This window comes from Sorghum bicolor, chromosome 4 (genome assembly GCF_000003195.3).
Source record: "Sorghum bicolor cultivar BTx623 chromosome 4, Sorghum_bicolor_NCBIv3, whole genome shotgun sequence".
NCBI lineage: Eukaryota > Viridiplantae > Streptophyta > Magnoliopsida > Poales > Poaceae > Sorghum > Sorghum bicolor.
The window spans coordinates 55724552-55750658 of NC_012873.2; the positions used below are offsets into that span (position 1 = coordinate 55724552).

The following is a 26107-nucleotide window of genomic DNA, read 5'->3' on the forward strand; positions in this document are numbered from 1 at the left end:
TACACAATAACGAGGGGAAGGTTAGTGTTATACAATCAGCTCTCTGCCCTCCCTAGCATAAGAAGATCTAGGTAGAAGAGTTGCTTGTAAATAATGGTAAGGGAACATGTACTTAACCTCTGAAGAAGAACAAGAACAATGGTCATGAGATCCACACAAAGTTGCGTCTCATGGACAATCAATATATAGAGATATATAGCGTCTCTGAGCTGAATAGCTGGCCTAGAACTTTGCTGAAAACATAGTGAATGACAAGGCCTTTTTTTGTGACTAGTCACTACAAGAACTAGGAACAGAGCTAGAGCAAATCCAAAGAGAGTGCACTTACTTGTGACTGCAGATACTTGTGATGAAAGTGTAAATATGGTGAAAATTTGACTTTTATCACTGTATTTTTATTTTTGTTGGCTACAATATGGAGTCAAATAATTTTGAATGAATTATGTAGATACAGAAATGCCCATGTTTAATTTATTTTAAAATTATCCATCTCTAGTCATGTTGAGACAATTTACATCATATTAGACACGGTTGGTCTATCTCTATGCTAATTCTATGCATATAATAGGCACGGTTCAACACACCTAAAAGTTACATATAAAGATAGTCATTTAGATCTCTATATATATGGTATGCTCCATCTAGATGTTACACATAAAAACACTTATTATAGAGGCATTTTTTTTTTGTGTGTGTGTAACTCCATGCTATATAATAACAATTTGTTACATCCACCATTATAGCATCCATATGATTAATTAAAAGAAGAGAAATCAACATACTAAATAATTTTCATAGAGAAGACATAAAACAAAGTTCACATATGACAAGATAAACAAGTGGTGGATCTGATTTAGTAGTTTTAGATGTGGTTCAAAATAAACCCACTTTTTTTTGAGATTAATAAACCCACGTTCTTTACAGTGAAAAAAATAGGTGTTTCCCCTCCTCTCTCCGTGAACTGGACCTTATTGGGCTGCCATTTACGTCTGGGCTGGACCGACAAGGCACTGAGAAAGCTGCAGGGCCACCAGCCGTTGGATTCTAAATGGACGACATCGAGAAGGGAAAAAAGTCACCCGTGACTCTTGTTCCTCACGTTAGAGAATCCACGCCGGGCCGCCGGTGCCTCTCCCGTCCCCTCGCGTGCGCCCTGTCGTCTCTGCCGCCGCCGACTGGAACGCCGCCGCCGCCCTACGCCGGGTGCCTAACCTTCTCCAGCGACGAGCACCCACCAGGTACGCCCACCCCTTCCCGTTCCTGCTGTGCGAAACGGAGCACCCAAACCCAAGCTATCGGTATTCGGATCTGATCTGATCAGTATACATGTATTATGCCTACAAACTTACTTTTCGTTATTTTTGCAAAAAAAATATATTGGGTGTGTACACCCCATGTCCTTTACTGGGTTCGCCCGACCGCCCCTGATGGTAGCGTTAGTGCCAATGCCTCTGTTCCCTTTGTGGCCATTGAGTTAGGACTTACCAAGCATGAGATTACTTCACATTTTGTACTCTTGGCCATGTTCAAATTACATAGTGGATCTTACATTTGTAAGAAGGAGGTAATTAGAATTTTTTATTGCAATTTATCCGAGTTATTATGTTGTTCATGTGGTATTCCAAAACAACTTGTGCTTTGGTGTATCCTGATTTTCCCGTAGCTTTTGGCTTTCTAGAGAAATTTTGCCCTTAAGAGTCTAGAAAGCTAACATCACATTTAGAGAACGCTCAGACCGGGCTTTCCATGAAAGACCATGTCAGGAGCTTACTATAAACTTCATGTAGGATATGGTAGTGATAGCAAGCAGTCAAGCATGACGTACCAACAAATTTGCCTTATCAGTGTTCTTTTTAAAGCACAGTTTTATATCAATTCTATTTCATCAAAATCACTGTTTCGGTTTTATCTGGTCACAATCAATCACGTGAGTCTTGCAGTAAAAATATTGCACTATATAGTACTGCGTCATCCTCAAGCTATTCATTTTATCCTGTGGGAAGATAAAGCTTACTGTTATTTGCAATTTTTTCCTTTTCGAACATATCAGATTTATGTTAGTTCTGATAATTGTAGCTATTTGCAAATGCTTCTCCTTTATATCTGCAAATATGAAGATGAAGGGTGCAGCTAGTGATGCATTTTGCTAGGGTGATCTCATCATTTGTTTAGCTCCACTTTCTTCAATGAATCTTCTGTCATCTCCATCGTAGATTGTAGCCTTCTAGGTTGTAAATGGTGGTGCCTTTTTATATCAGTGTTCTCCTTTGCGGTGGTCGGTGACAGTTTTGCCTTGAACCCATTGGTGATTAAGCTAGCCAAGGTAGGGCTAGGCAGGATGGTGTTGCCTAGTGCCTAGTTGACCTAGGTGGTCAGTGATCACCTTGGCAACAGTGTTTCAGATGCAAGGGGGACCACACCTATTTACACATATTTTTGTATTGCTTGTCAGAGAGAAAATAGCATCATAGCATTGCAGAAGTACCACTTAAGCAAGTCACTCATCGATTTTTCTATGTTTGTAAAACACCAAAGGAAACTGTCATTTAGCTTCAGTCCTGGCTGTGCTCAATTTCTTTCTAGCTAAACATCTGTTATGTTGTGTATCTTGGTAATTCAGATGCACTGTTGGCCAACTAAACATACCCCGATTGTAATCCTTGGGACATGTCATGGGTGTGGATGAAGGGGGGTATGAGCCAGCATGTCCATGAACCAGCCCTCATGTACAGAAGTAGACTGTCAGACTGGATTAGTTTGGTTGGAGAGATAAGTTTAAAAATGGGATTGTTAGCTAGATACAAGATAAGGTTGTTAGCTCCAAGCTTTTAGCATCGGGATTGGATTTATTAGCTTATATAAGGCTGTGGCAGTCCTCATTTGATCAAAGCAAGAATCAGTCCATCTAATCCCTGTTCGTTTCGCTGAAATTTGGCTTATGCTGATGCTGAAATGTTGTGAGAGTAAAACACTGTTCCTTCGCTGAAAAGTACTGCTGAAAAGTACTACATCTGTACTTCTATTTCATGGTGATCCAGTTTCTCATCCTTAATAACTGATTCCACCCAGGACACCTTCCAGTGGTGATTATCTTGACTCTGACTATGACAGTACGTCACTAGGGTCTAGGAACACTGAGCACAAAACAAAGTAGAAAACAGGGGTGTATAGTACTATTTACTGAGAGAGGACATTCAATAGGTCCCTGACTCTGTTCAATATTGGAGTCTTATGAGCTTGATTTTCCTTTCTTCAGTTGTTGACTGAGGTTGCTTTCTAAGAAACTAATATTTGGTATCTTTTGCAGGTTCAGTTAGTGGTCCATTGAAGTGAAACTGTATTGCTATCTTCAACTACTGGGGTCATGGCCTACGAGATTAGCGAAATCAAAAGTAATGTTTTATACTTATATTTTCAATTAAGATTGTTAGTTAGTACAAGTAATCGATGTACTTCCAATCTTCCATTCCATTAGCCTTTCCTTTATTTCTCAAACATGCAGGCATTAGCCTTACCTGTTTACAATTTCAAAATAAATTATCAGAACTTTCGTTCTACATCGATTGACTGTTGCTATCTCATAGTTTGTATTTCATACTGTCATTTTTTTTTTCTGTCAGAACCTTTGGTTCACATTGAATTTGTTGGAAATCACAAACTAAACCAAATTTAATTCAAAACAATATGATAGCAGAAAGAAGTGCCTGCTAAGTTGGAAACTCTGAGCATGTACATACTCTGTAAAATGGAGCCAGTAGCGCAGTGTATCATATTTTACATGCTATAGCATTTGCATTCCAGTTACAGAAAGTTGTAACTTGTTCATATTTACTGATGTCATATATTTGCCTCTTTAAGTTGAAGTACTAATAGTTTCTATTTTATCCCCCATGTTTCAATGTGAAGAGATTGGCATAGGTCTCGTGGGGTTTGGCATCCTATTCTCATTCCTTGGTGTTATCCTTTTCTTCGATAGGGGCTTGTTGGCTCTGGGTAATGTATGATACTGCAATTCTCAATCCTTGTCTTGTATTACTATGTATCTAATGAATACTCTGACTCCTTTTGGTCTCACTGTTTTTATATTCTACTAGATTTTCTTTTTGACTGGAGTGGGTCTGTTACTCGGTTGGCAATCTATGTGGCAGCTTTTCACAAAGAAGGCAAACCTTAAGGTATTCTAAATTTGCATAGATACAGGATCCACTTTTCTACAGCTTGCTTTTTCCATTATCGTTTCTCGTTTTTTTTTTAATTTCTGTTCTAAACATAAACTTGTGTTTTATTGTATAATCCTTGAACTAATAAAGTTCCTAGTGTTTGGGCTGCTTTGTGATAGTGGCTGTTTCACCATACCATAAAAACGTGGAAGCAGAAAAATAAGTTGAAAGCAAATTGTTAGGATTATTATAGTTTTGTTCTTCCTTAGCCTTTTCTCTTTGACTTTGGAAAATTGTATTTGTATGAAATATGGTTTTATGTGATAATTAGTTTTGTTTATTCCTTCGCGAAATTAGTAACTTCTTGATTTGTCAATTTTTCATTTGAAATTAGCCTTCTGAATATGTGTACTGATGCCACAACTTCTCTTAGCATAGTTTTATAAGCAAACAAATAATTCCTTATGAGGATGTATTTATTTAGTGACAAAAAAATGCTGAGATGTGATTATGTTCCCTCCATAGCAATTAGTAGCCTTGTGTTATTCAATGTTGCTTGTGGTTATGTTTTTTAGTGGACATGTGTGTTAAGTCGGTCTTAAGCCTACACCAACTTGCTTGGGAGTTGGGACTAGGCGGCTTTGTTGTTGTTGGCTAAAGTTGAGCCATGCACTGATGCACAAGTCCAGAAGACAAGGACATACATGATACAGTATTGCAGAATGCATACTCTGTGCATCAATTTCCATCTAGCAAATCCAAGTGCATTAGCATTAGAACGTCTCTTTTTTTTTCTCAACCGCAGGAGAGCTGTGTATCATTATACATTAGAACGTCTCTTGATTGATCTAATATATAGCTTCTCTTTCAAACGCTGACCTCATTTATTTGTCTCGTATGGAAAGAGATAATGTTATTCTTGTTCCACAGGGATCAGTACCTTTCTTCTTTGGTTTGTTTCTTCTGTTTGTCCGTTGGCCTGTTGCTGGTATCATCATGGAACTATATGGATCTTTTGTGCTCTTCAGGTCCTTCTCTATCAGTCTATCAGATCATACCTAGTTTGATAGAAGAATGGTTTCTTAGTTTAATTGTTACTGACTTTTTCTTCCATTCCTTTTCTTTTTATAGTGGTTATGGGCCTCCTATCCAGGCCTTCCTGTATCAAATACCAATCATTGGTTGGATTCTGCAGTACCCATTCCAGGTAAGTTTATATTTCAATGAGGAACTTCTTAAAGTGAAAATTTTTAGCAGTATTCTTAAAATTTTAACTGCTTTTTCTGATAGAGTTGCCCTCAACAATCAATTTCTATGAGCCTTAATTTCCTTTGAATGGAAACAGAGGATCCCCACATATAAGCCTTAAATTCTACAGACTCATTCTAGAATTCTAGATTATAACTGATGCATTAGAAATCTGATCTGTGCAGCTGTTTGGTCAGTTGAGGCGTAAGCGTACGTGAAAAGTTCTGCAACTGCCAAGATACTCTTTGACTCTTCATGGGAAAAATAGTATGCTGTTGCGATGTTAATACAAGACTCTCCTGTACCCTTCACCTTGCGTGGAAACGATCGTTCAACTCTCTTGTGCATATTCACACCCTTTTTGCCAGCAGGCTATATGGTTATTGTTCATATTTATAGACAATTAGAGCTTCAGATTTCAGAAGTTGCTGGATGCTCTATTGAAACAGGAGGACCTCAGTGCATTTCGCCATCCCAACAACAATGGGGCCCGAGTGATCGCACCTGGTTTATTTCTGATTCTGGATTCTGGAGGCAATTTGCCACAATATTTTGCAAGTTGCAAGAAATCCGTGGAGAAAAATATATAAAACAAAACCTTAGAGGGAGCTTGATGGCTCACCTAATGACTAACGTGTGCTATCTGCTTCAATTTTTTTTTGTCAGATGAAATGTTCTTCATATGGTTAGATGCCCTTGGTATTTGAATTTCGTTGCATATGGTGACATGTATGATTATTTCAGCTGAAGAGCGGTACCTTTTTCCCTTTGTTTTGATTGGAAATGTGATGATGCTGATGACTAGAAAAGTGTCCAACCTGTGATCTACTTGAACTTCTGTGTTCCCTGTTTGTCTCGTTCATAATCCGTGGCAATCATTTCCACCATAGAACCTACTGTTGTTTCCTGGGCATGATAATCCGTGGCAATCGGTGGTTTTGATTTGACGGTTGTTATCCTTATCCACAAACAAACTATGTAATTAGTTATTTTTTATCTATATTTAATGCTCTATGTATGTGCCGTAAGATTCGATGTGATGGGAAAATCTTAAAAAGTTTTTGGATTTTAGGGGGAACTAAGGCCTTTTTATTTATACCCAAAATTCAAAAACTTTTCAAGGTTCTCCAACACATCAAATCTTGTGGCACATACATGAAGCATTAAATATATATAAAAATAACTAATTGTACAATTTACCTGTAAAACGCGAGATAAATCTTTTGAGTCTAGTTAGTCTATGATTGTACACTAATTGCCAAATATAAATGAATAGTAGCCAAATCCAAAAAGTTTTTGGATCTAAACAAGGCCTAACCAAGGTCTTAGTTCCCTGAGGCCTTGTTTAGTTGAGGAGATGAAAAGTTTTTGGGTACTGTAATATTTTTTTTGTATTGGTAATTATTATCCAACTATGGACTAACTAGGCTCAAAAGATTTATCTCGCAAATTACATGCAAACTATGTAATTAGTTATTTTTTTATCTATATTTAACGTTCCATTCATGTGGCACAAGATTCGATATGATGGAGAATCTTGAAAAGTTTTTGGGTTTTGGGGTAAACTAAACAAGGTCTGAGCGAAAAGTTTTTGGGTATTGTAGTATTTTCATTTGTATTTGACAATTACTATCCAAGAATAAACTAACTAGGCTCAAAAGATTCGTCTCGCAATTACAGAGGAATTATGCAATTAGTTGTTTTTTATCTATATTTAATACTTCATGCATATGTCGTAAGATTTGATGTGATGAGAAAAATCTTGAAAAGTTTTTGAATTTCAGGTGCAATTAAACAAGACCTAGATGCTCAATTGGTTGTTGGAGCTGTGGGGGTGGGGACATGGGGTCGGGGTGGGGGGGGGGGGGGGGGGGGGCATGCCAAAGAAGAGAGCCAGGTAGCGAGTGGGCAGTGGCAACACCTGTCCTTATCCAGCTGCGCTCACTGAACCAGCTCTGCTATTGCTTGGTTGCCCCCACGGCCCCACCCCTCTGCCTGTCGCAACACGTCAAAACCAACAATCATCGCCAGTGCTGATTGCCAAAGCAATGGAGCCATGGAGGTGGAGGGACCGGACCCCTACAGCTGCAGCCCTGTGGACCCAATGGAGCGGATCCACCCTCTCTTCATCCACTCCTCCCAACGATTTCAAGGACTTGTTTGGTTGATCCTAAAATTCAAAAACTTTTTAAGATTCTTTGTCACATCAAATTTTAAGGCACATACATAAAGTATTAAATATAGAAAAAAAACTAAATGTACAGTTCACTTGTAATTTATAAGACGAATCTTTTAAGCCTAGTTAGTCCATAGTTAGACAATAATTATCAAGTACAAACGAAAATACTACGGTATCTAAATCTAAAAAAAATAAGGTCCAAGGAAAAAAAATCAATGAAAAACCAACGAAGCCAAGAAGCGAAGTGTCATCCCCTGTGTTTTTCTCTACATCTGTCGCCGCACCCGCCACAGCACCAGAAAGATTCCTCGTCCTCCCCCACTGGTGCCCCACCCGGCACCCGCCACGGAGCCCACTGCTGGGCGGGGCCGCACGACGGCGCCACCACCCCTTTCTCTTCTCCTCTCTCTCATCACATCCACCACACAATGTGGCTTATAAATCTCTCACCTCTAACTTCCCTCTTGTTTGTATAGCCAGCCACCTAGCCTGACCAACAACATCTACACATATGGCTAGCCATATGGGGTAGCATACATGTGATCTCTCACAACCCAATGTGGCTTATAAATCTCTCACCTCTAACTTCCCTCTTGTTTGTATAGCCAGCCACCTAGCCTGACCAACAACATCTACACATATGGCTAGCCATATGGGGTAGCATACATGTGATCTCTCACAGGTGTTTCTTGTGTTGTCGTCTTTGTTTTTTCTGCATTGAATTGATGCAAGGTTGTTTTTGTCAGACTATACATCTCTATTATATTACGGGTGGCGGTGTCTGGGCGCAGTGGTTTATCGATCTCTTCCTTGCCTTGTGCTAGTCCAGAAGTAGTGGTGGTTCAAGCGTTTATTGCTGCAATAACTTGCAAAACAACGCGGGAATCGATCGATAAACCTCTGCATCCAGCTCTCACTTCGTTTATTATTAAGGGCACATGAGGCAGCAGTGATTGACTGACTGACTGACTGCTGCTTCTTGAGTTCTTGGAGTTCCTGCTCCTGGGTCGATTATGTCTAATGTCACTTTGATATTACTCTGGTGGTAAGGTAGTATAGCTCTCGCATGATTTAACATATAGACACATCGAGATTCCATGTGTGTTTCGAAATATCTTTGTTTTGTCTTTATGTATCCTGATGACGTTTATTTGCTCGATCAACATATTTTGTTTCATTGGTTATTATACATACAAAGTTGATGCTTAGACAAGATACCATTCTTAGCTTTCTTTCATAAAAAAGGAAAAGGGAAAGCAAGTATAGTTATCTAGCATCACTTTATGTTTCCTTATGTTAATAACATCTTAATAATTTGTGGTTCTGATTAGATGATGCTTGCGTATTTTGGGTATAGCTAGCTAGAGGTATCTTGGGTAGTGGGGATAAGTTCCTTGCACTAGAAATTATGGTCTTCATTGGAATTAGGGACCATTTAGGGAAGGTGGATGCCTAGTGGATCTTGCTTGCTTCCGTCATGCCTTTGAATAGATTCCACTTTGTTGTGGGGGTGAATCACATTTAGGATGTGTCTTAATTGTTTCATTTGTGTTCAGAAGTATACCAGCATACTAAACACCTATATCCTTTTCATCTTGCTTGCTTCTGTCATGCCTTTGAATAGATTCCAGTTTGTTGTGGGGGTGAATCACATTCAGGACGTGTCTTAATCGTTCTATTTGTGTTCAGACTATACCAGCATACTGAACACCTATATCATTTTTTGTGATATGCTAAAAAATGGGTTAATAACCATCTTTGGATTCAACAATACTCAAGAGCCTATTGCGGGCAACCAGACGCAGACTTTATTCAAATAAGTTGTAGACATTGCATTGTGTTGCCAATTCATTCCTTTTTGTTTGATCCGACATCATATATTTTATAGTTTTGGTTTTTTTAAATAAAAAATTATATATAATTTTGTATTTGGTATTGTTTACACCAAAATCAGAATCTTTAGAGTAATTGTTGTTCTGATTAATGTAGTTTCTGCACAGTGCCACAAGGTTTCGTTTGGTGCCAGAATCTTGTTTTGGCAATGCACTATTGTATGTATGGATAAGTAGGCAAACATGTTCATAGAAATGTTTTATTATAGGCCATACTAATTTCCAAAGACATGTCATGATACTACTTTTAAGTTGTGGCTTGACATTCTCACATTCATGATGCATGGGATAACGGAGTAAGAACTTATGAGCAGACATATGCTGATCCTAGAAAATCGAAGTCCACTTCTTTTGATTCTCTTAGATGTCTTTACTTTTAAACCAAATGTCTTTACTATTGGGCCCCTTTTGTCCTGCAGGCCGGATTGGCGCTATTCTGACCGTGGCTCGTGGGTTGAATACTTGAATGCCATTTGAAATCAGTGCGACAAATTTGTGGAAGATTGAATGGAGGTGATTTCTTAGTTCAGGAAACATTGTTCTATGCTTGGTATCTCATTTCTGAATGCACATCAACCAAGATCATTGGTGGAACCAACAAAAAACATTAGTGGGGCTGGACAAACATATTCAACACTTCAAATATAGACTGCCCAGAAATAGAATGTGTTTAAGGACTCCAAAGATAAAGAACATAATTTCAAGTTACATAAAATCAAACTGCAAACAAAATTTGTATGAACTTAAGCAAAAAATTTGGATAGTTAGCAAATTTGATACATTTGGAGATTATAATATTGAGCTAGCTAACAAAAAAATTTAAAAAAATACTGCAAACAGTCCTCCTAGAAAGGCACCTAAGTTGTCTCTTTCCTATGTTGAACCTAAAAAAGGTGCATCTACTTGCTTTGGTTTAGTTGATATAGACTCACTTGCTAACATGTGTTGCACTGAAAAAGTGTGTGTAAATTCATGCATCGATGAAATTACAATGGACTTGAGCTAGGCTAAGGTGGAAAACAAGGAATCAACACCTCAAATGAAGATATGGAAGCTTTGGAGACCCAAAAGGCTGGTTATACAAATTCATGATATTAAAGAAGTGAAGCAGGACAAAGGCGTGAAAATAGCTCAAAAGAGCACAGGAGAAAGCATCGTTAGAACACTAGTAGCACTAGAGTTATCTGATGAGGTGTGGCCGAGGTAGAAGAGAAAAAGTGCATGGCATATTTCTAGTATCAGAGTTATATCATAGAGTCGATGCATAGGTGGCTGAGAAGAGTAGAGAGCAATGGAGCTCTTCAGTGGCACCGAGTTTTGAGGTGCATCTAGAGAGGTCTCGGTCCTTTGGACAATACACTAGTTCTCTCCTGTGAGGCACTAGACAAAATCCTATGGGGCACTAGACAAAACACTAGAGAAAAAGAGGCCAATGGTCGGAAACAATAACTGGTCTACATGCAGGGCACCAAAATTTTCTAGTGTGGTTACTAGAGCTATCTGATGCTCACTACTGAAGCAACCATGACTTCTATCGATTAGTTGCTTATGTTGGCATACCCCTTTGTTTGGGCATTTGGAGCGTGTTAGATCTTGCTGAAACTATAGTTGAGTTTTGGCTCATTCCTTTATGCTCTAGCCACCATATGTGCTTAAGAGAATATTAGACAATTAGAAAAGGTGGGATTAGTGCTTCGATTAGTTAGAGACTGCTTGAGTGCTTGCTCTATTTTCGGCTTAGTGTTTAGTGAGGTTTGCATACCTTCTTTGATATTGGTGCTTTCATGCACCAAGAGTTGTAGGCCTATAATATTGCAAGATCACCAACTGCGTTTATGGTGTAATTGTGGGTGTTGTATGACATATGAGAGGCCCTCGATGGTTTGGTTGAAGCTCTCCATTGTGAAGATGGTGGGGAGTGATCCAGAAAAGGCCACACGAAGATCCACTTGCACCTAGGAAGGCTCGTGGGCTATCCATAGAGTTTACCAACTAGGAGTTTGGCTCTTGCGAGGGGCTCTAACGAGGATTTGTGGAAAACATGAGCGTTTTGATACCCACCTAGATAAAAACATTATCATGTGAAAGTTTGCATTCTCCAATCCTTTAGTAGTCTACCTTTATGTTCCTGCATCAGTTATGAAAAGATCGATATGTCACTAGAGGGGGAGGGGTGAATAGACAATTCCTACAAAAATCACAACTAAAAGATACATCAGATTAGTTGACCATAAAATGTTCTAGATTTGTTTGAAACTTGTGCACGTCTAGAATTTGGTATGTAAGTAGGTCCAGAAGTTCCACACAAATAGAAGATGAAATTATGATTAGAGAGTTATAGCGCAAACCAAACTTGGAAATATGAGTGGAGATGTCCACTAGCAAGTCCAAAATCACCTTCTTCACTCACAAATATGCACAACTAAGTAGATTGAGTGGGAAGCACAAACCAAAGCAAGAGCTCAAAGTAATCAAACCGAAGCGGAGACATGAAGATTTGTTTTTGGAAACTCAACTCCTTCCAAGAACATACGTCTTCGTTAAGGAAGCTCCAAGTGACCCAAAGGTCAAGCTTAAGATGAGTCTATTTCAACCGATCCGCTATCTTCACCTCTTCCATTGTAGAGGTGAGATCGGGACCTTCACAAACTTCCCGTGGCTCACCAAAAGCATGAGAGATCACCAGGTGACACGTCTAGAAGATTTCACTTTCAAAAGTAGCAAATGCTTCATGAATGATTGATGAAGACCACAAGTGCTCAAGGATTTAGTTGCTCACTTTTGCTCTCAATTACTAAATCTCTCAACCCAACTTACTAAATTTCAGACAAACCTCATAAATAGAGGTTGGGAAGAGCTACAGAGGCTTTTGGGATCAAATGTGGGCGCATGAGTGCAGCAGTAACCCTTCCAAACGACAGAGAGTGGGGGTATAAATACCCCACACTTACGAACTATCCGCTATGTCTATCATGATCTAGAACTTCCAAAAAAATGTGCAGACCTTCGAGACTAGAACAAAATTAGTTGTTGGAACTGTAAAACTAGGCATTGAACCTAAAATGAGTGTACGGTCTAGAACTTCCAGAAAACATGTTTGGAACTTCGGAAACTCCGACATATCACCTCACGAAAAACATCATAACTTCTAGATCCAAGCTCAAATTTCGATCATCTTGGATTCTACATAAAGTTTGTTAAGAGGGATATCCATCCCCCTTTTGCGCAAGGGATATCCATCCCAATTGAAACTCCATGACCAAAAAATACAAATGTTGTGGCACGTGTTTCTCTTATGTTAGAGCATCTCTAACAGTTTTGCATCTGGATTTGGCATCCTGAAATTTTTTAAAAAAAGAGAAAAACTGCTCTTCAATAGTTTGGCATTCAGGTTTGGTATCTTTGGCAACTTGGCAAATTTCTCTCTTTTGCATGCGATTCACCGAGCGTGCATCGAGCGTATTCTACCTGCTATGAGTGCTAAATGGACAATGTACTACCTGCGAATGGACGCCATGCTACTGAATGCTGGCTGTTGCGAGTGCAACAAAGCCGAATGGACGCCATGCTACTGAATGCTGGCTGTTGCGAGTGCAAAGTGTTGCTGCCTGTCAGCTAGTAGGTGCTAGCTGTCTACCTGTCTACTAGCGGCGAGTGCAAGCGGCGAGTGCTGCTAGTGATGTGACGAATGGATGTGACTTTAGAGAAGTGATTTATAACCACTCGAGTGCCTGGGAGGAGCTGACGGCAACGAGCTGCGGCTGCTCAACGCCTGGGAGGAGCGGACGGGAAGGACTCAGCGACAATATCATCTCAGGCGCACGCGCGAAGGCCGTGCCTTGGAAAGAGAGATTGCTAGGAAAAAAATAGGTTTGTGGGTTCAAATTTTCATTTTGAAAAGTTAATTATGCCAAATTATTGGAGATGAGCTTTTTATTCCCTCCCTAAATTATTTTAGAAGTTGGCAAACACCATGATTTGCAAAACGAAATTTACCAAACTGTTAGAGATCCTCTTAGCACTCGGATTTCAGTTAGTTTGAGCACTTGTGTTAGTACGACATATATATACACTCAAGATTAAAGGATATTTCTATTTCACTCACTTAAGTTTTCAATATCTTCATATGTTATTTCTCCTCAAAGTATCTTCAGAAGGGTTTGCAACACTCTGTCTCATTCTTCTTGAGCAACACAACCTTCTAAAAATTTTGCAAAATATGAATAGTACCACTTTCGTTTGTATTTGACAAATATTATCCAATCATGTACTAACTAGACTCAAAAGATTCGTCTCGTCAATTTCGACCAAACTGTGCAATTAGTTTTTATTTTCGTATATATTTAATACTTCATGCATACGTCTAAAGATTTGATGTGACGAGAAATCTGAAAAATTTTGCAAAATATTTTGGAAACTAAACAAGGCCTGAGTTTGTAACTTGAACCATTTTAATATATGTGAGTTCAATTCATGGCTTCAAATGATTCCAACTTATGATACAACAATGATTTAATCCTTCACACAATGTGATTTCTGGCCGGTTTAATGCTAGTACGTACTCTCTCAGCCAGGCAAGTCTAATCTTGCCATTTGAGTATAGCCAATTTGGGTAGCTCACTTTAGCAAATAAACCAAACTTGTTTTCCTCGGTTCCTACCTTCCTCTGGTGCAGAAATATAGCTAACCAAAACTCAGAAAAATATGGAGAAATCGTCATCTGTCCCTCCGTGGCTGCAGACCTTCACAAGCCGCGTCTCGCCGGCGCCACTCGAGCCGAACAATTCATGTACGACCTTCTCCACGTCCAGCGCTTCGGCCTCCACCACCGCGCCGGCGTTAGCATCGTTTCCATCAGGCGACGGGATGAACGGCGGGCGCGCCACGTCGAGGACGCGATCCCAGTCGACGCCTCTAAAGAAGGCGTGCCGCTTGACGCCGCGCGCGCCTAGTCGCTTCCCAGGGTCCTTCTCGAGGAGCCTGGTGATGAGGTCACGCAACGGCGTGGCTTCGCCGGGCAGCTCCGGCGGTGCGGTGAGCACGCGGTGAAACGTCTCCCGCCGGCTCCGGCCTCGGAACGGCGTGCGCCCGTACACCATCTCGTAGATCACCACGCCGAGGCCCCACCAGTCCACGGCGTAGTCGTGCCCGCGGCCGGCTATGATCTCCGGCGCCACGTAGTCCTCCGTGCCCACGAACGAGTTCGACTTGGCTGGCGTCCGAGCGCCCGGCGAGCAGCAGGACGACGAGGACGCAGACGCGGACGAGGCCGTCATGGAAGTGGACGACGGGGACCGCGACGAAGGCTCCGGCGAAGCTGCGTGGCGGGAATGGGAGAAGCACGCGAGAACCATAGCGGCCTTCTTGTTCTTGCGCCTGTGGTGATGTGAATGTGACGAGGAAGGTGAAAGCGAGGTGACGCGTGCCGGGGTCGCTTCAGGCTCCGGCGGCGGCAGCGTGGTGGAGAGGTCGAAGTCGACGAGCATGATGTGGCCTGAGTCCTGGATGAGGATGTTCTCCGGCTTGAGGTCGCGGTGCACGACGCCGAGGCCGTGGAGGTGCTCGAGCGCGAGCACCAGCTCCGCCGCGTAGAACCGGATGACGGACTCCGGGAACGTGGTCTGGGCGCGCCAGCGGCGCCGGAGCGACTTGAGGTCGCCGCCGGGGCAGCGGGTGATGGCGAAGCCGACGACGGTGTCGGTGGCCACGACGCCGCGGAGGGACGGGAGCAGCGGGTGGCGGAGCGACAGCAGGACGTCGCGCTCGAACCAGATCCTCCGGTGCCCGTCACCGCCACCGCCATGGCACGTACCTCCTGGCCCCGCGCCCTTGTGCCGCGCGGCGGCGCGGGACATGGCCTTGAGCGCCATGGGCTCGCCAGCGCCTGCGGCAGCGGTGCTGTCCCCGGCTGCTGCGGCGACGGGCACGACGTGGAAGACCACGCCCCTGGCGCCCTGGCCGAGCACGGACAGTGCCCTGAGGTCCGCAAGGGCAAGGCTCAGCTGCTGCGGCGGTGAAGGCGCCATGCTCAGTCGCTCACCACGGACCGACGTGCCGCGCCAAGAAAGAGGCCCTACTCCGGGTGCTGTTCTGCCGCAGGGTCTGGGGTTTTTGAGATTCAGGAGCTGGTAACTCTTCTGTGCGGCTGGGTTTGCTTCTGGTTGATTGAACCTCTTTCCGCCCACTGTCATTTCAAGCTCTTTGGTGATTGAAAATCCCCATCTCGACGAAAATTCGTCCAACTCAATTCACGTGTTACCTAGTACGTGGCGTCTAAGACGCTATGACACCATCCAGATTCTCCAGATCCAGCTACACTTTTACCAACAGGAAATCGATGGCAGTCACAGGGCAGAAAATCTGGAGCACACCTGAAATGGACTCACGTGATGAGCATGAGCGTGCAGATAGCTGATAAACCCGACCCCGACGGTGATCTCAATTCCTCTGACGCGTCAGGGCCAGGTCAGGTGCGATCTGTCGCTGCCGCTACCTCTGGAGGACTCTTTTGTTGTCCATGATCCATCCACGTCAGTAAAGAGCTGCGCACACGTCCTTCATGTGATGTACTGGTGCCAAGTGCCAAATTCTGGACTGAACGTCAACAACGGCCACACGGCCTTGTTTAGTTCGCAAAAATTTTCAAGATTCCCCGTCACATCGAATCTTGCGGCACATGCATGGAGCATTAAATATACATGAAAACAAAAACTATTTACACAGTTCATCTGTAAACCGCGAGATGAATCTTTTGAGCCTAGTTACTCTATAATTGAACAATGTTTGTCAAATAAAAACGAAAGTGCTACAGTGCCGTTTTCACAAGTTTTTGCGAACTGAACAAGGCCTTCGAACTCTGCAGCTCTGCTGATCTTTTGTTTACGAGCCAGTTCCTGGACAGAGGCCAAACCATCAGGCCTTGTTTAGTTGGCAAAATTTTGGGTTTTTGGCTACTGTAGCACTTTCGTTTTTATTTGACAAACATTGTCCAACCACGGAGTAACTAGGCTCAAAAGATTCATCTCACAAATTTCAGATAAACTGTGTAATTAGTTTTTATTTTTATCTTTATTTAATGCTGCATGTATGTGATTAAAAATTCGATGTGACGGGAAATCTTGAAAATTTTTGCGAACTAAACAATGCAGTTGTTTTCGTCCAGGTCACCTTATCTAGATCAAGACAATTTAGCTGTCATGTACGCAGTACTACTAGTACACAATATGGTCAGCTGGAACTGGAATTCTCGTTGCTGAAGGCCGGCAGTTGGTGCTGTCCAGGTTTCGATTAGCTTTAATATGTTGACTCACAGGCCGACAGCCAGAAAATAAAGAACAACAAATATACAAAGAACGTGTAAGATAAATGCTGACAGACTGGACGAGTTCATGAAATAACAGTATAACATTAATCTAGCACAGCTTCATCCACCATATTGCAGAGAAATGGTTAGTTCAAGATATAACAAGTAAACTATGAATCATCTTATGCAGCTATTATTAATCCGAGTTAAAAGGATCGTGCAGGACCTAGGGAACGGGGGTCAGGTTCTTCAGGAAATCTGGAAAAAAAAACCTTAATGTTCACATACCTGTACCGATTGATATAACAAGATGTTTTGGCCCTTCTCCATCTACTTATGTTACCACACAAAATTTCCTTTCTACCCTTTCTACTTAACCACCTTTCACATGGTACCTTTGATTGTGGGGCATTAGATTTTAGCCTCACATAATCTGCAAACACCATAATTTTTTTTCTTCTAGAAATCATAAAATAAAGTGTCTTCAATTCAGTAGTCATATTTTTCTCTCAAGTAAAATCACTAAGTGACGATCTCAGGATGCAAAGGTCACATTCAAAGTAATCTAAAGAACAAAACAAAACTGTGAGGTTATGAAGCATGTTGGTTTTTCCATTAGAAGTGTGCCACCATTCCACGTTTGATTAAAAGCAATGAAATTCTGTGGTTCACTGTGAAACTGAACCAACTTTACAGGTCAGTGGTAGGTATTGCAGGAAGTTCAGGGGAAAAAAGGTTATAATGGAAAAAGAAGAACCTGGTTCCTGCATGAGTCTGACTGATTCCGCACAAGTGTCCAATCCTTTGAAAAGCTACTGATGCTTATTCTCCACCTTCTCCAGCTGAAGAAGCTATGTATGCTACGATTATAGGAATTATCATTATGCAATTACATGCTGGGTTAGTTTGGTAATGCACAAAACAGAGATACGTATGTTGCCTTGTCTCACACTTTGCAAGTTTGCAACAGATACATTTGTTGATCAGCTGCAGATAGATACTTGCAGATACGTTTGTTGATCATTCTGAAACCATAAACTTTGCACCTCTGTTGCAAAGTATTACAATACCAAAAACAGTAGCCATCTTGCTGGATGCGGCTTCAGACAGCAACATTACCATTGACCTATAAAACTATAGGTGATACAGGAGCAGCACCAAGAAATAGTCAAGCACATTTGCAGTCTCAGTCACACTGCACACTATAACAGATATACACAACAACAACAACAAAGCCTTTTACCCCCAAACCAAGTTCAGGTAGGAAGATAATATACATATAGCACTAAGAAGAAATATAAGCAAGTTTACAATCTACACAACAAATCCACTGTATTAGACGATTGTTATCAAATGATCTTCCAGCAAATTGACATAATATGACATTGAAAGGTAGCTCAACAGCACTACATGTCTACATCCATGGCCAGTTTTAAACTAGATCAGAACTAAAAACCAAAGAAAATATTTACATCCAAAGTGGTTCACAGTACCAGCACTCCAAATTATGTGCATCCTTGGTGTCCAATCCTCCAAACACGCCAGGGCTACAACCAAGCACCAGCAGGTGATTGCATTCTATAACTGATGGGAATATGTTAACTAGACCTACACATCCCAAGATCAAGAATATTATTAGGAAACAATCAAGAAATCTTGATTCTTGATTGATCATTAAACGAGATGGCACACTTCCTCTTGACTGAAGATATCCATCTCATATACTCATCTTTCTTGTGAATCAGCTGCAGAAAAGAGTCACTTGAACTTCACAACAACCTGATTTTGCAATTTCCCCTCTTGTTAATATTCAACCCTCACAGGCCGAAACACGAAGTTTCTTGCCTTAGAGGAGCATAGTAAGGTTGCCAATGATACATAGAAGCTAGTCATTGTGCTGATACAGAATGCACCAAGAGATACCCATCCATTCTCTCCATGCCAGCCACCAAGCCAACCACGGCGGTTGCTTCCTTCCATTTTCCCTTCTGGTGTTCTTGCATTCTCAGAGCATCCTTCCCCACTGCAAATTCCTGGGTTTCCAGCCAATGCTCCTGGGAACTTCATTGTTGGCAAAGGCCCAGACAGGCTATTGTAGGAGAGGTTAAGCACCTCAAGCTCTGCCATGGCTGCAATTCCAGGAGGCACCTCCCCTGACAGCCCATTATGTGAGAAGTCAAGTGTATGCAACCTCCCCATGCCCCCAAGCCCTGCAGGGATCTGCCCAGCCAAGTAATTACAGGAGAGGTTCAGATACTCCAATCCCTTCATGGCAACTAATCCTTCTGGTATCTCCCCACGGAGCTCATTCCCAGACAGATCTATACCAGTAGTTGCCTGAAGATCATACCTCAAATCCAACTGCCCTGACACCGTGTCCACAGAAGCTGACACAAACAATTGGGGTGGAAGCACGCTCTCTGATGGAGTCCCCTGACTACCTCCACCGTTAAGCACTTCAGTGACATTGAACCCACCATCTGGGATGAAACCCACAAACTTATTGCTAGACAAATCAAGCCACTGGAGCAGGGGAAACGAGAACATCCAGTCAGGTAGGTGGCCGGAGAGCTGGTTACCAGCCAGTGACAAGAACTTCAAGCTCAGCCATTTCGCTACAGCACTGCTGAGCTCCCCGGAGATCTCATTTCCTGACAAGTCCACCACCTCCAAAGACCTGCACCCAGCCAGCGGCAGCGGAATCTCCCCAGATATCTTGTTATTCGACAAATCTAGAACCTTGAGACTAGCTAGTGCATCGAGCTCCGGACGCAGCGCCCCAGAGAGCTGGTTACCCCCAAGCTGCAGGTACAGAAGCTGGAAGCAGCCTGCAAGTCCGGCAGGCACTGAACCGGACAACCGGTTATTCGACAAATCCAGCACCTGCAAATAGGTCAGGTTCCCTATTCCGGGAGGAATCTCGCCGGAGAGCTGGTTGTCCGCGAGAAACAGTCCCTGCAGGCTCCGTACGGCTGCGATACCGGCCGGGATCTCGCCGGAGAAGCGATTGTGGGAGAGGTCGAGGAGGAGGAGGGCGGAGTTGTCGGGGTCGGCGACGATCCGCGGCGGTACGGCGCCGGAGATGGCGTTGCGGGAGAGGTCGAGGGCAGCAAGGCGCGCGGGAAAAGAGAGACGCGGGGAGAGCGGGAGGCGGAGGAAGTTGGCGGAGAGGTTGAGCGTGTGGAGCGCGGGGAGCGAGGACGGCAGGCAGGTGGGGACGGCCCCCGAGAGCGCGTTGCGGGAGAGGTCGAGCACGAGGAGCGAGCGCGGGAGGGAGCAGGGGAGCTCTCCCGACAGCGCGTTGGCGGAGAGGTCGAGCGTGCGGAGGCGGCGGAGGAGCGCGAGCGGCGCCGCGGGGAGCGCGCCCGTGAGGTTGAGGCCCCGCAGCGAGAGCTCGGCGACGGAGGGGGCGGCGGGCGAGGGTGCTGGCGCCGCGGCGGGGTGGAGAGACACGCCGCGCCAGGACGGCGACAGCGGGCCGCTCCATGAGGAGAGCGCGGCGCGGGAGGGCGGCGACAGGGCGTCGCGGAACGCGAGGAGCGCCGCGCGGTCGGTGGAGGCCGGGGCCGCGGGTTGGGGCGCGGACGCCAGGAGGAGGAGGAGGAGGACGAAGGTGGCCAGGAGGTGGTGGGGTAGGGGAGTGGCGGTGGGCATGGTGGTGGTGGTGGCCGGCTGGGCCGGAGCGGCTAGGGTTTTGCGGGGTTTGGGCGCGGCCGCGGCCGCGGAGGATGGTGGTCGGGCCTCGGGCGTCGCCGCGTCGGGTGGGTGCGAGCTGCGAGGTGTGAGTGGCAAACTGGCAGTTGGAGTCTGTCTGGAGCTCTGGGCGTGGGCGGACTGCGCGAGCTCAGCTGCGAGCGTGCGAGTGAAATTTTGGGGGAAAGGTGGCGGACTGGCGAAGGCTGTGGAATCTGCGGTGTTATCTGGAAGACGGAAAATTATGGGAAAAAAAGGTCCCTCGACTAATTCCGAACTCCATTTTTTTCTTCTTGAATGAACTCTAAAATAAGACGATTTCTCCTTCAAATCTTAAAACCGCTTAAATTACTTATTTACCATGGTTAGAAATGGTTTTTTATTTTAGGGAGTTTCATTTTTTACAATAAAATTGGACAAAGTTTATTTGAAATATTTGAAAGTATGTAAAAGTTCATAAAAAAATATTAGTGATTGATTGGAGCATGTGAAAAAATATCTAAAGCTTGTGAAAATATAACTAGAAGCTTTCAAATAATTATATTTAGTTCTAAAAAATAAAAATATGTCTTTAAAATGTAAAATTGTTCCAAAATAATTGAATCAAGTTAAGATGTGTTTTAGAAATCTTCTATCTACAATAAAAATATGAGATGCAACCACTATGAATACAATACATTAAGATTAGTGCATTGATGTGGACTTATGTTAACTGCATCTCGTAATTTTCCTGTGGAAGTTTCCACAATGCAATTAGAAATCAATTAGGATGTTCAAGAAATTTCTAGATTTTTATACCTTTTCATTTTGAAGTGCTAAATATTTATTTTTAGAATCTTCTAGACATATTTTTAGGAGATCTAAACATTTTTCTAGGTTTCTTATGTTCCAATCTATCTCTATATTTTTTTAACTTTTTAGAAGAACAGAGATAATTTTTTGATGGTTTAAAAACCTTATTATTTGTGTTTAGTGCATTTTAAAAAATGTAAAACCACAGTGAAAACAACTTCTAATATATTTTTTTAGTGAGGTCATGCAAATAGTTCTGAGAAGTTGAAAACGCAGAGACTCCATAGCTCGCTTGGGCCGAACGGGCATAGGCAAGCAAACTGGGGCCCCTGGTTAGAATTCCAGTCCGAACCCAATCGACATTTGAGGTCTTGCAAATTGAAGCCTAGCGGAGGCTCCTCTCAGATTTTGGGCAGGCAGGCTCCAAATTGGTCGGTGTGCCTCCTTCAATCCCACCGGCGCGCCGCCGCCAAATCCACCAAATCGGAACCCCAATGGCATCCCGGATCGACCTCATCAATCCCCACGGCGACCGCGGCGACCCCGTCCCCGCCTCCCGCCGGCCGGTCTCGATTCTTCTCGACGAGCAGCGGGCCCACTTCATCGACTGCCGTAACGAGACCACGGCCACAGCCAAATCGAGGGCTGGCTATACCATCTCGGTCTCTTTCTGGATGGCCGATCCACCGGACATGTCCTTCTTCTCCGTCCACTGCACCAAGCCCCCCGGATCCAAGTCCAGGACCGCCGACTTCAAACTTTTGCCGCACGTCGTCGGCGCGGAGGGCCGTTTCGTGCTCCTCCGTGCCCGCTTCTTCTCCCGCTACGGTAGAGATGAATACTTCATGTACCAGGTCGGCGATGGTCGGTCGCCGTCGCTGGAGTGGATTCCGCTTCCAGACGCCGATAATGATGCTACTACGCGCATGGTCAAGGATTTCGGCATCGTGCCCCGCGACCCCGGGGGCCATTATCTACTGGCTGCTCTTGCTCAGGATCATGATGCCCCGTCGGAGTATCATCTCCAAATCTACTCGTCCAAGAATAAATCGTGGAGCACTCGGACACTACTGGATCCATGTCCTGCGGTTGAGAGGATGACACCTGAGAAGGTAATCATCAGGCTTGAAGAAGGCATACTTGGCTGGGTTGATTTCTCGCAAGGATTGCTGGTTTGTGACTTGCGTCAAGATCCCCCTAGTGCACATTTCATCCCGTTGCCCAAGCCGTTGCCTGAAAACAGAGAAAAATTAAAATTACCCTCCACAGGAGCTTCCGCAAGGTCATTTCGGGATATTACATGCGTCAATGGCCTGCTCAAGTTTATTGAGATGGTGCAGTTCCAGGTGACTGAAGAGCTGAGTGACTCTGGTGATGAGGATTGTCTCTACGATTCGGACTTGATTAGGTCACTCAAGCGTAAACGCATGGACGAGAAGCCCAAGCCAAGGCATGGTTGGAGGGCTGTGACATGGAGTCGGATGGTTTCATCCAACTGTTGGCGCAAGGGATATGTTGTTGATGTTGCTGATGTCTCGGTCGATGCATCAGCACATTCATTGTTGTTGTCTGGACTAAGGGATGACAATTTTGGGAAGTTGACATTCAGGGACCTGTTATCGGCTTTCCCCACCCTGAGCACATGCCTTGATGATACACTTTACCTCAAAACTATGGTGGAACCCAGTGATCAGAGTGGGTGTGTGGTCGCTGTTGACCTTGGAAACAAGACTGTGAAAGCTCTTGGAGCGTATTCATTTGAAGACCGTGACCCTTTCAAGCAACCTTTTCGTCCTTGTGCGTTGCCATGTCATCTAAACATGAGTCCAGGTAAATGTGTGTTACCTGTTCTTATTATGAACATGCTTGTGCACTGCTTACAATCCTTATTTTAATGTACTATATACAGTCTCATTATGAATTTGGCGGTTTCTGTAGGCGTTAAAGTCTCAGCGTGTCATGAGATCACACAGGTGGGCAGCTCTGCAAATTGTCCTGACAATACATCAGTAAGTATCTTGTGCTGCTTTCTATTTTACGGAATTTCCACAAACTAACTTCATCTGCTTTCTGTGCATAGATCAGTATGGATGAGCCCATCTTAGGCCAACCTAGGTGCGAGTTCCTAAGCCAATTTCTTATTCTGTTATCAAACTATGTTCTATTAAGGCCTGCTGACACCAAATTCATTGTATGCTTTGATAACTATATTTGCTAATTAGTTTTACACGTTAACCTGATATTGGAGATCCTTTTTTAACCGACTTACTGTTTCTCAGGCTATTGCACGAGAGAATAAAGCATGCACGAAATGGAGGTCAGAGCATTGTACAGAAGGATCATATTTCACAGGTCCATACTGTTCAAAACATGGTAGAATCAAGCAAACTCCAAAGGCAAGTTTTTAAGTCTTATGGAAACTGTGTCGTTAAGGACTGTTTGCTCCAGTGTCTCATTTTTAGATCTTTTTTTGGGTATATTTTGGGAGCTATATCTGCTAACTAGTTTAACTTGATATTGGAGATCATTTGTTTCATTGGACTTCTTGTTTGTCAGGCCATTGGATGAGAAAATTAATCCTTCACAAAATGAAGCACAGAGTATTTTAAGGAATGATCATATTTCACAGGCCTGTCCTGTTCAGAACAGTCTGGTAGAATCAACAGGCAAACTCCCAAGGCAAGTTTCTCAGTCTGTTATGCAAATTCTATTCTGTGACCTGTTGCATCAGTGATCTGATATAGCTCAGTCGATTGTATATGTTGATAGCTATGCTTTCTGACCAGTTTTACTTGATATTTGTTATATTTTATTTAATTGGACATGCTGTTTCAGGCCAATGGGTGAGGAAACCAACTGTTCACGAAATGAAGATCAGTGTGTTGTACAGAGTGATCATGTTTCACTGGTCCGTCCTCAGAACAATTCGGTATGCTGAATTCCATATGACCTAACTTATATCCATTTTCCCATGATCATTTAGCAAGATTAATTTCAATGCGCCATTTCCATCAACCGCAGCAGTTTAAGTGGGACCGGCCCATGTATACTGGGCAATCACGGTGGATGTATCCTGGGCAACCATGGTGGCACCATCAACATATGCCGTTCGAGCAACCACAGCAGTTGCTGCAGTCTACTGTACCCAATGACCCTGGGTATGCACAGTTGGCCCCTGCCCCTAGCTTACATGGCTATGTCAACTATCAACCAGTATGGCAGCAGCCACTACCAACGAGGTTTGGATCCCATGAGGTAATATACTGCCATCTCCTCTATTGACCTTCAGCTCTGGAATGGACCATCTCTGTTTTCAAATTTACTGCTGCTAGATACATATTCTTCTTACTAGTAACTAGTGATTGTCACGTGTTGTGTCATACTGATGAACCCTATGTGACATGTGCTGCATGAATATGTTTTGAAACTACTATGTGACATGTGCTGCATGAATATGTTTTGAAACTAAAAAAACATGTGTAGTCAAGAAGTCTGAAAGCAAGTAAACCATTCAAGTAAATTGATTGTACTCCTTTGGACCTGTTTCCTATGTGTCTGTTTTCCCATTATCTTACAGCAAGTTGTTGCTGATGTCTCCAGGTGCCACAAACATGCTTCAACGAGTGCAATGGAGCCAGCTACCATGGTTATTCACCGCAACTCCCGCCCCCGAAGTCATTTGCCCATGGCGCACACTCAAGCTATGACAACAATCAACCGCAGTGGCAAAAGCAGTGGCACATTCCGGATATGCCTGCCTGTGCATCTTGGCAGCATCCGGATCAGGTGCCACATTAGCCTACACCATATACTGTTTGGATCACATGAGTTAAGGACATTGGTGAAACTAATATGCTGGCAGTAAACCCTCTTGGAACTGGTTTCAGATTGACATAGATAATCAGTTGGACTTCCTGCAGAATTTGAAAATGTTCAGAAGACAGCTGCAAGTGCCCTTGTCCACAGAGATCATGGTCTTTGGTGGTGTGCAGCCTGCGGTCGGGACAGAGAAGCATGCCAAAAAAAAAACTGTCACCCTGAACCCTGATTAACGTTAACCAACAATGTATAGTGTCTTTGAATAAATTTATTTAAAATTTTGAACAGGTGAAACTAAAATTTTAAAAATGATAGAAAAAGGTAAAGGAGAATGCAAATGATAAAGAAAGACTGCGAGCCAACACGCAAAGAGCACTGCCACGTAGCGTGATCACCATTGCCGATCTATCTATTAACAGAAACCAGAGTACTTTGGTTATGAGCAAAGGATAAAGAAAGACTGCGAGCCAACACGCAAAGGGTACTCTCAAGAGCATCCAAAGTAGGTGTCAAAAAAAAGAGCATCCAAAGTATTTAGAGCTGTGCCAAACTAGAACTAATCATCTAAAGCATCCGGAGTCTGCCGCATCGGGAAACTTGTGCTCTCAAGAGCACCCTTTTCTATTGAAGAGGAAACGTTGCAACGTTCAGAAGACAGCCTGCAGCTCAACTCTGGAGGCAAGGAGCGGGAAGAAGGCTGGCACACAGGAAAACTCAAATGAGCTAGGAAAACAAAATCAAGAGAAAACATGGTATGTGATTTCTGATTTGTCACGCGCAAAGTAATTTATCTGTTGAAGTGATTATTTAGTATCGTATTATTTTTAAGCCGCTACTTGCACTGGGAATAATTCGGACTTGTTCAATTAGTCCTGCTGCTGTTACTGAGCCAAATCAAATGGACCTCTTTTTTTTCCTGAAAAGCTTTTGCGTTCACGAGGTCTTTGGTTTGTTTTCATCTTAAACAGCTATGTGTATATAACATTAATATAAGAAACAAAAAAAGGGCGTTGGATGTGTA

General features: G+C 43.3%; 4 protein-coding genes across 5 annotated transcripts; 2 read left to right on the top strand and 2 right to left on the bottom strand.

Annotated features, from left to right (window-relative positions):
- On the top strand, positions 1076-6225 carry LOC8056493 (vesicle transport protein GOT1). Its single transcript, XM_002452364.2, has 7 exons — positions 1076-1238; positions 3308-3392; positions 3907-3998; positions 4095-4175; positions 5091-5188; positions 5292-5367; positions 5594-6225. The coding sequence occupies exons 2-7, from the start codon at positions 3365-3367 to the stop codon at positions 5624-5626; spliced, it is 408 nt and encodes a 135-aa protein (XP_002452409.1). The 5' UTR covers positions 1076-1238; positions 3308-3364; the 3' UTR covers positions 5627-6225.
- On the bottom strand, positions 13923-16066 carry LOC8072427 (serine/threonine-protein kinase OXI1). Its single transcript, XM_002454090.2, has one exon. The coding sequence runs from the start codon at positions 15668-15670 to the stop codon at positions 14174-14176; it is 1497 nt and encodes a 498-aa protein (XP_002454135.1). The 5' UTR covers positions 15671-16066; the 3' UTR covers positions 13923-14173.
- LOC8056494 (leucine-rich repeat receptor-like protein FASCIATED EAR2) lies at positions 17997-20647 on the bottom strand. Its single transcript, XM_021458319.1, has one exon. The coding sequence runs from the start codon at positions 20434-20436 to the stop codon at positions 18586-18588; it is 1851 nt and encodes a 616-aa protein (XP_021313994.1). The 5' UTR covers positions 20437-20647; the 3' UTR covers positions 17997-18585.
- On the top strand, positions 21552-25598 carry LOC8056495. 2 transcript variants are annotated; one of them, XM_021458539.1, is made up of 8 exons: positions 21552-23097; positions 23206-23276; positions 23348-23382; positions 23547-23663; positions 23824-23946; positions 24103-24196; positions 24292-24522; positions 24868-25598. In XM_021458539.1, the coding sequence occupies exons 1-8, from the start codon at positions 21762-21764 to the stop codon at positions 25063-25065; spliced, it is 2205 nt and encodes a 734-aa protein (XP_021314214.1). In that variant the 5' UTR covers positions 21552-21761; the 3' UTR covers positions 25066-25598. The 2 variants fall into 2 exon arrangements, with proteins under 2 accessions (XP_021314214.1, XP_002452410.2); XM_002452365.2 differs by having other exon boundaries at positions 21553-23097; positions 24289-24522.

What these genes read in the sequence shown, in the direction of transcription:
- LOC8056493 (XM_002452364.2), top strand. Translation starts at nt 3,365, where the DNA reads ATGGCCTACGAGATTAGCGAAATCAAAA. An exon ending in GCTTGTTGGCTCTGGGTAAT is followed by an intron (nt 3,999 to 4,094) that starts GTATGATACTGC and finishes ATATTCTACTAG; the next exon opens with ATTTTCTTTTTGACTGGAGT. An exon ending in GGATCTTTTGTGCTCTTCAG is followed by an intron (nt 5,189 to 5,291) that starts GTCCTTCTCTAT and finishes TTCTTTTTATAG; the next exon opens with TGGTTATGGGCCTCCTATCC.
- LOC8072427 (XM_002454090.2), bottom strand. Translation starts at nt 15,670, where the DNA reads ATGACAGTGGGCGGAAAGAGGTTCAATCAACCAGAAGCAAACCCAGCC.
- LOC8056494 (XM_021458319.1), bottom strand. Translation starts at nt 20,436, where the DNA reads ATGCCCACCGCCACTCCCCTACCCCACCACCTCCTGGCCACCTTCGTC.
- LOC8056495 (XM_002452365.2), top strand. Translation starts at nt 21,762, where the DNA reads ATGGCATCCCGGATCGACCTCATCAATCCCCACGGCGACCGCGGCGAC. An exon ending in GAATCAAGCAAACTCCAAAG is followed by an intron (nt 23,664 to 23,823) that starts GCAAGTTTTTAA and finishes CTTGTTTGTCAG; the next exon opens with GCCATTGGATGAGAAAATTA. An exon ending in TCCGTCCTCAGAACAATTCG is followed by an intron (nt 24,197 to 24,288) that starts GTATGCTGAATT and finishes CATCAACCGCAG; the next exon opens with CAGTTTAAGTGGGACCGGCC.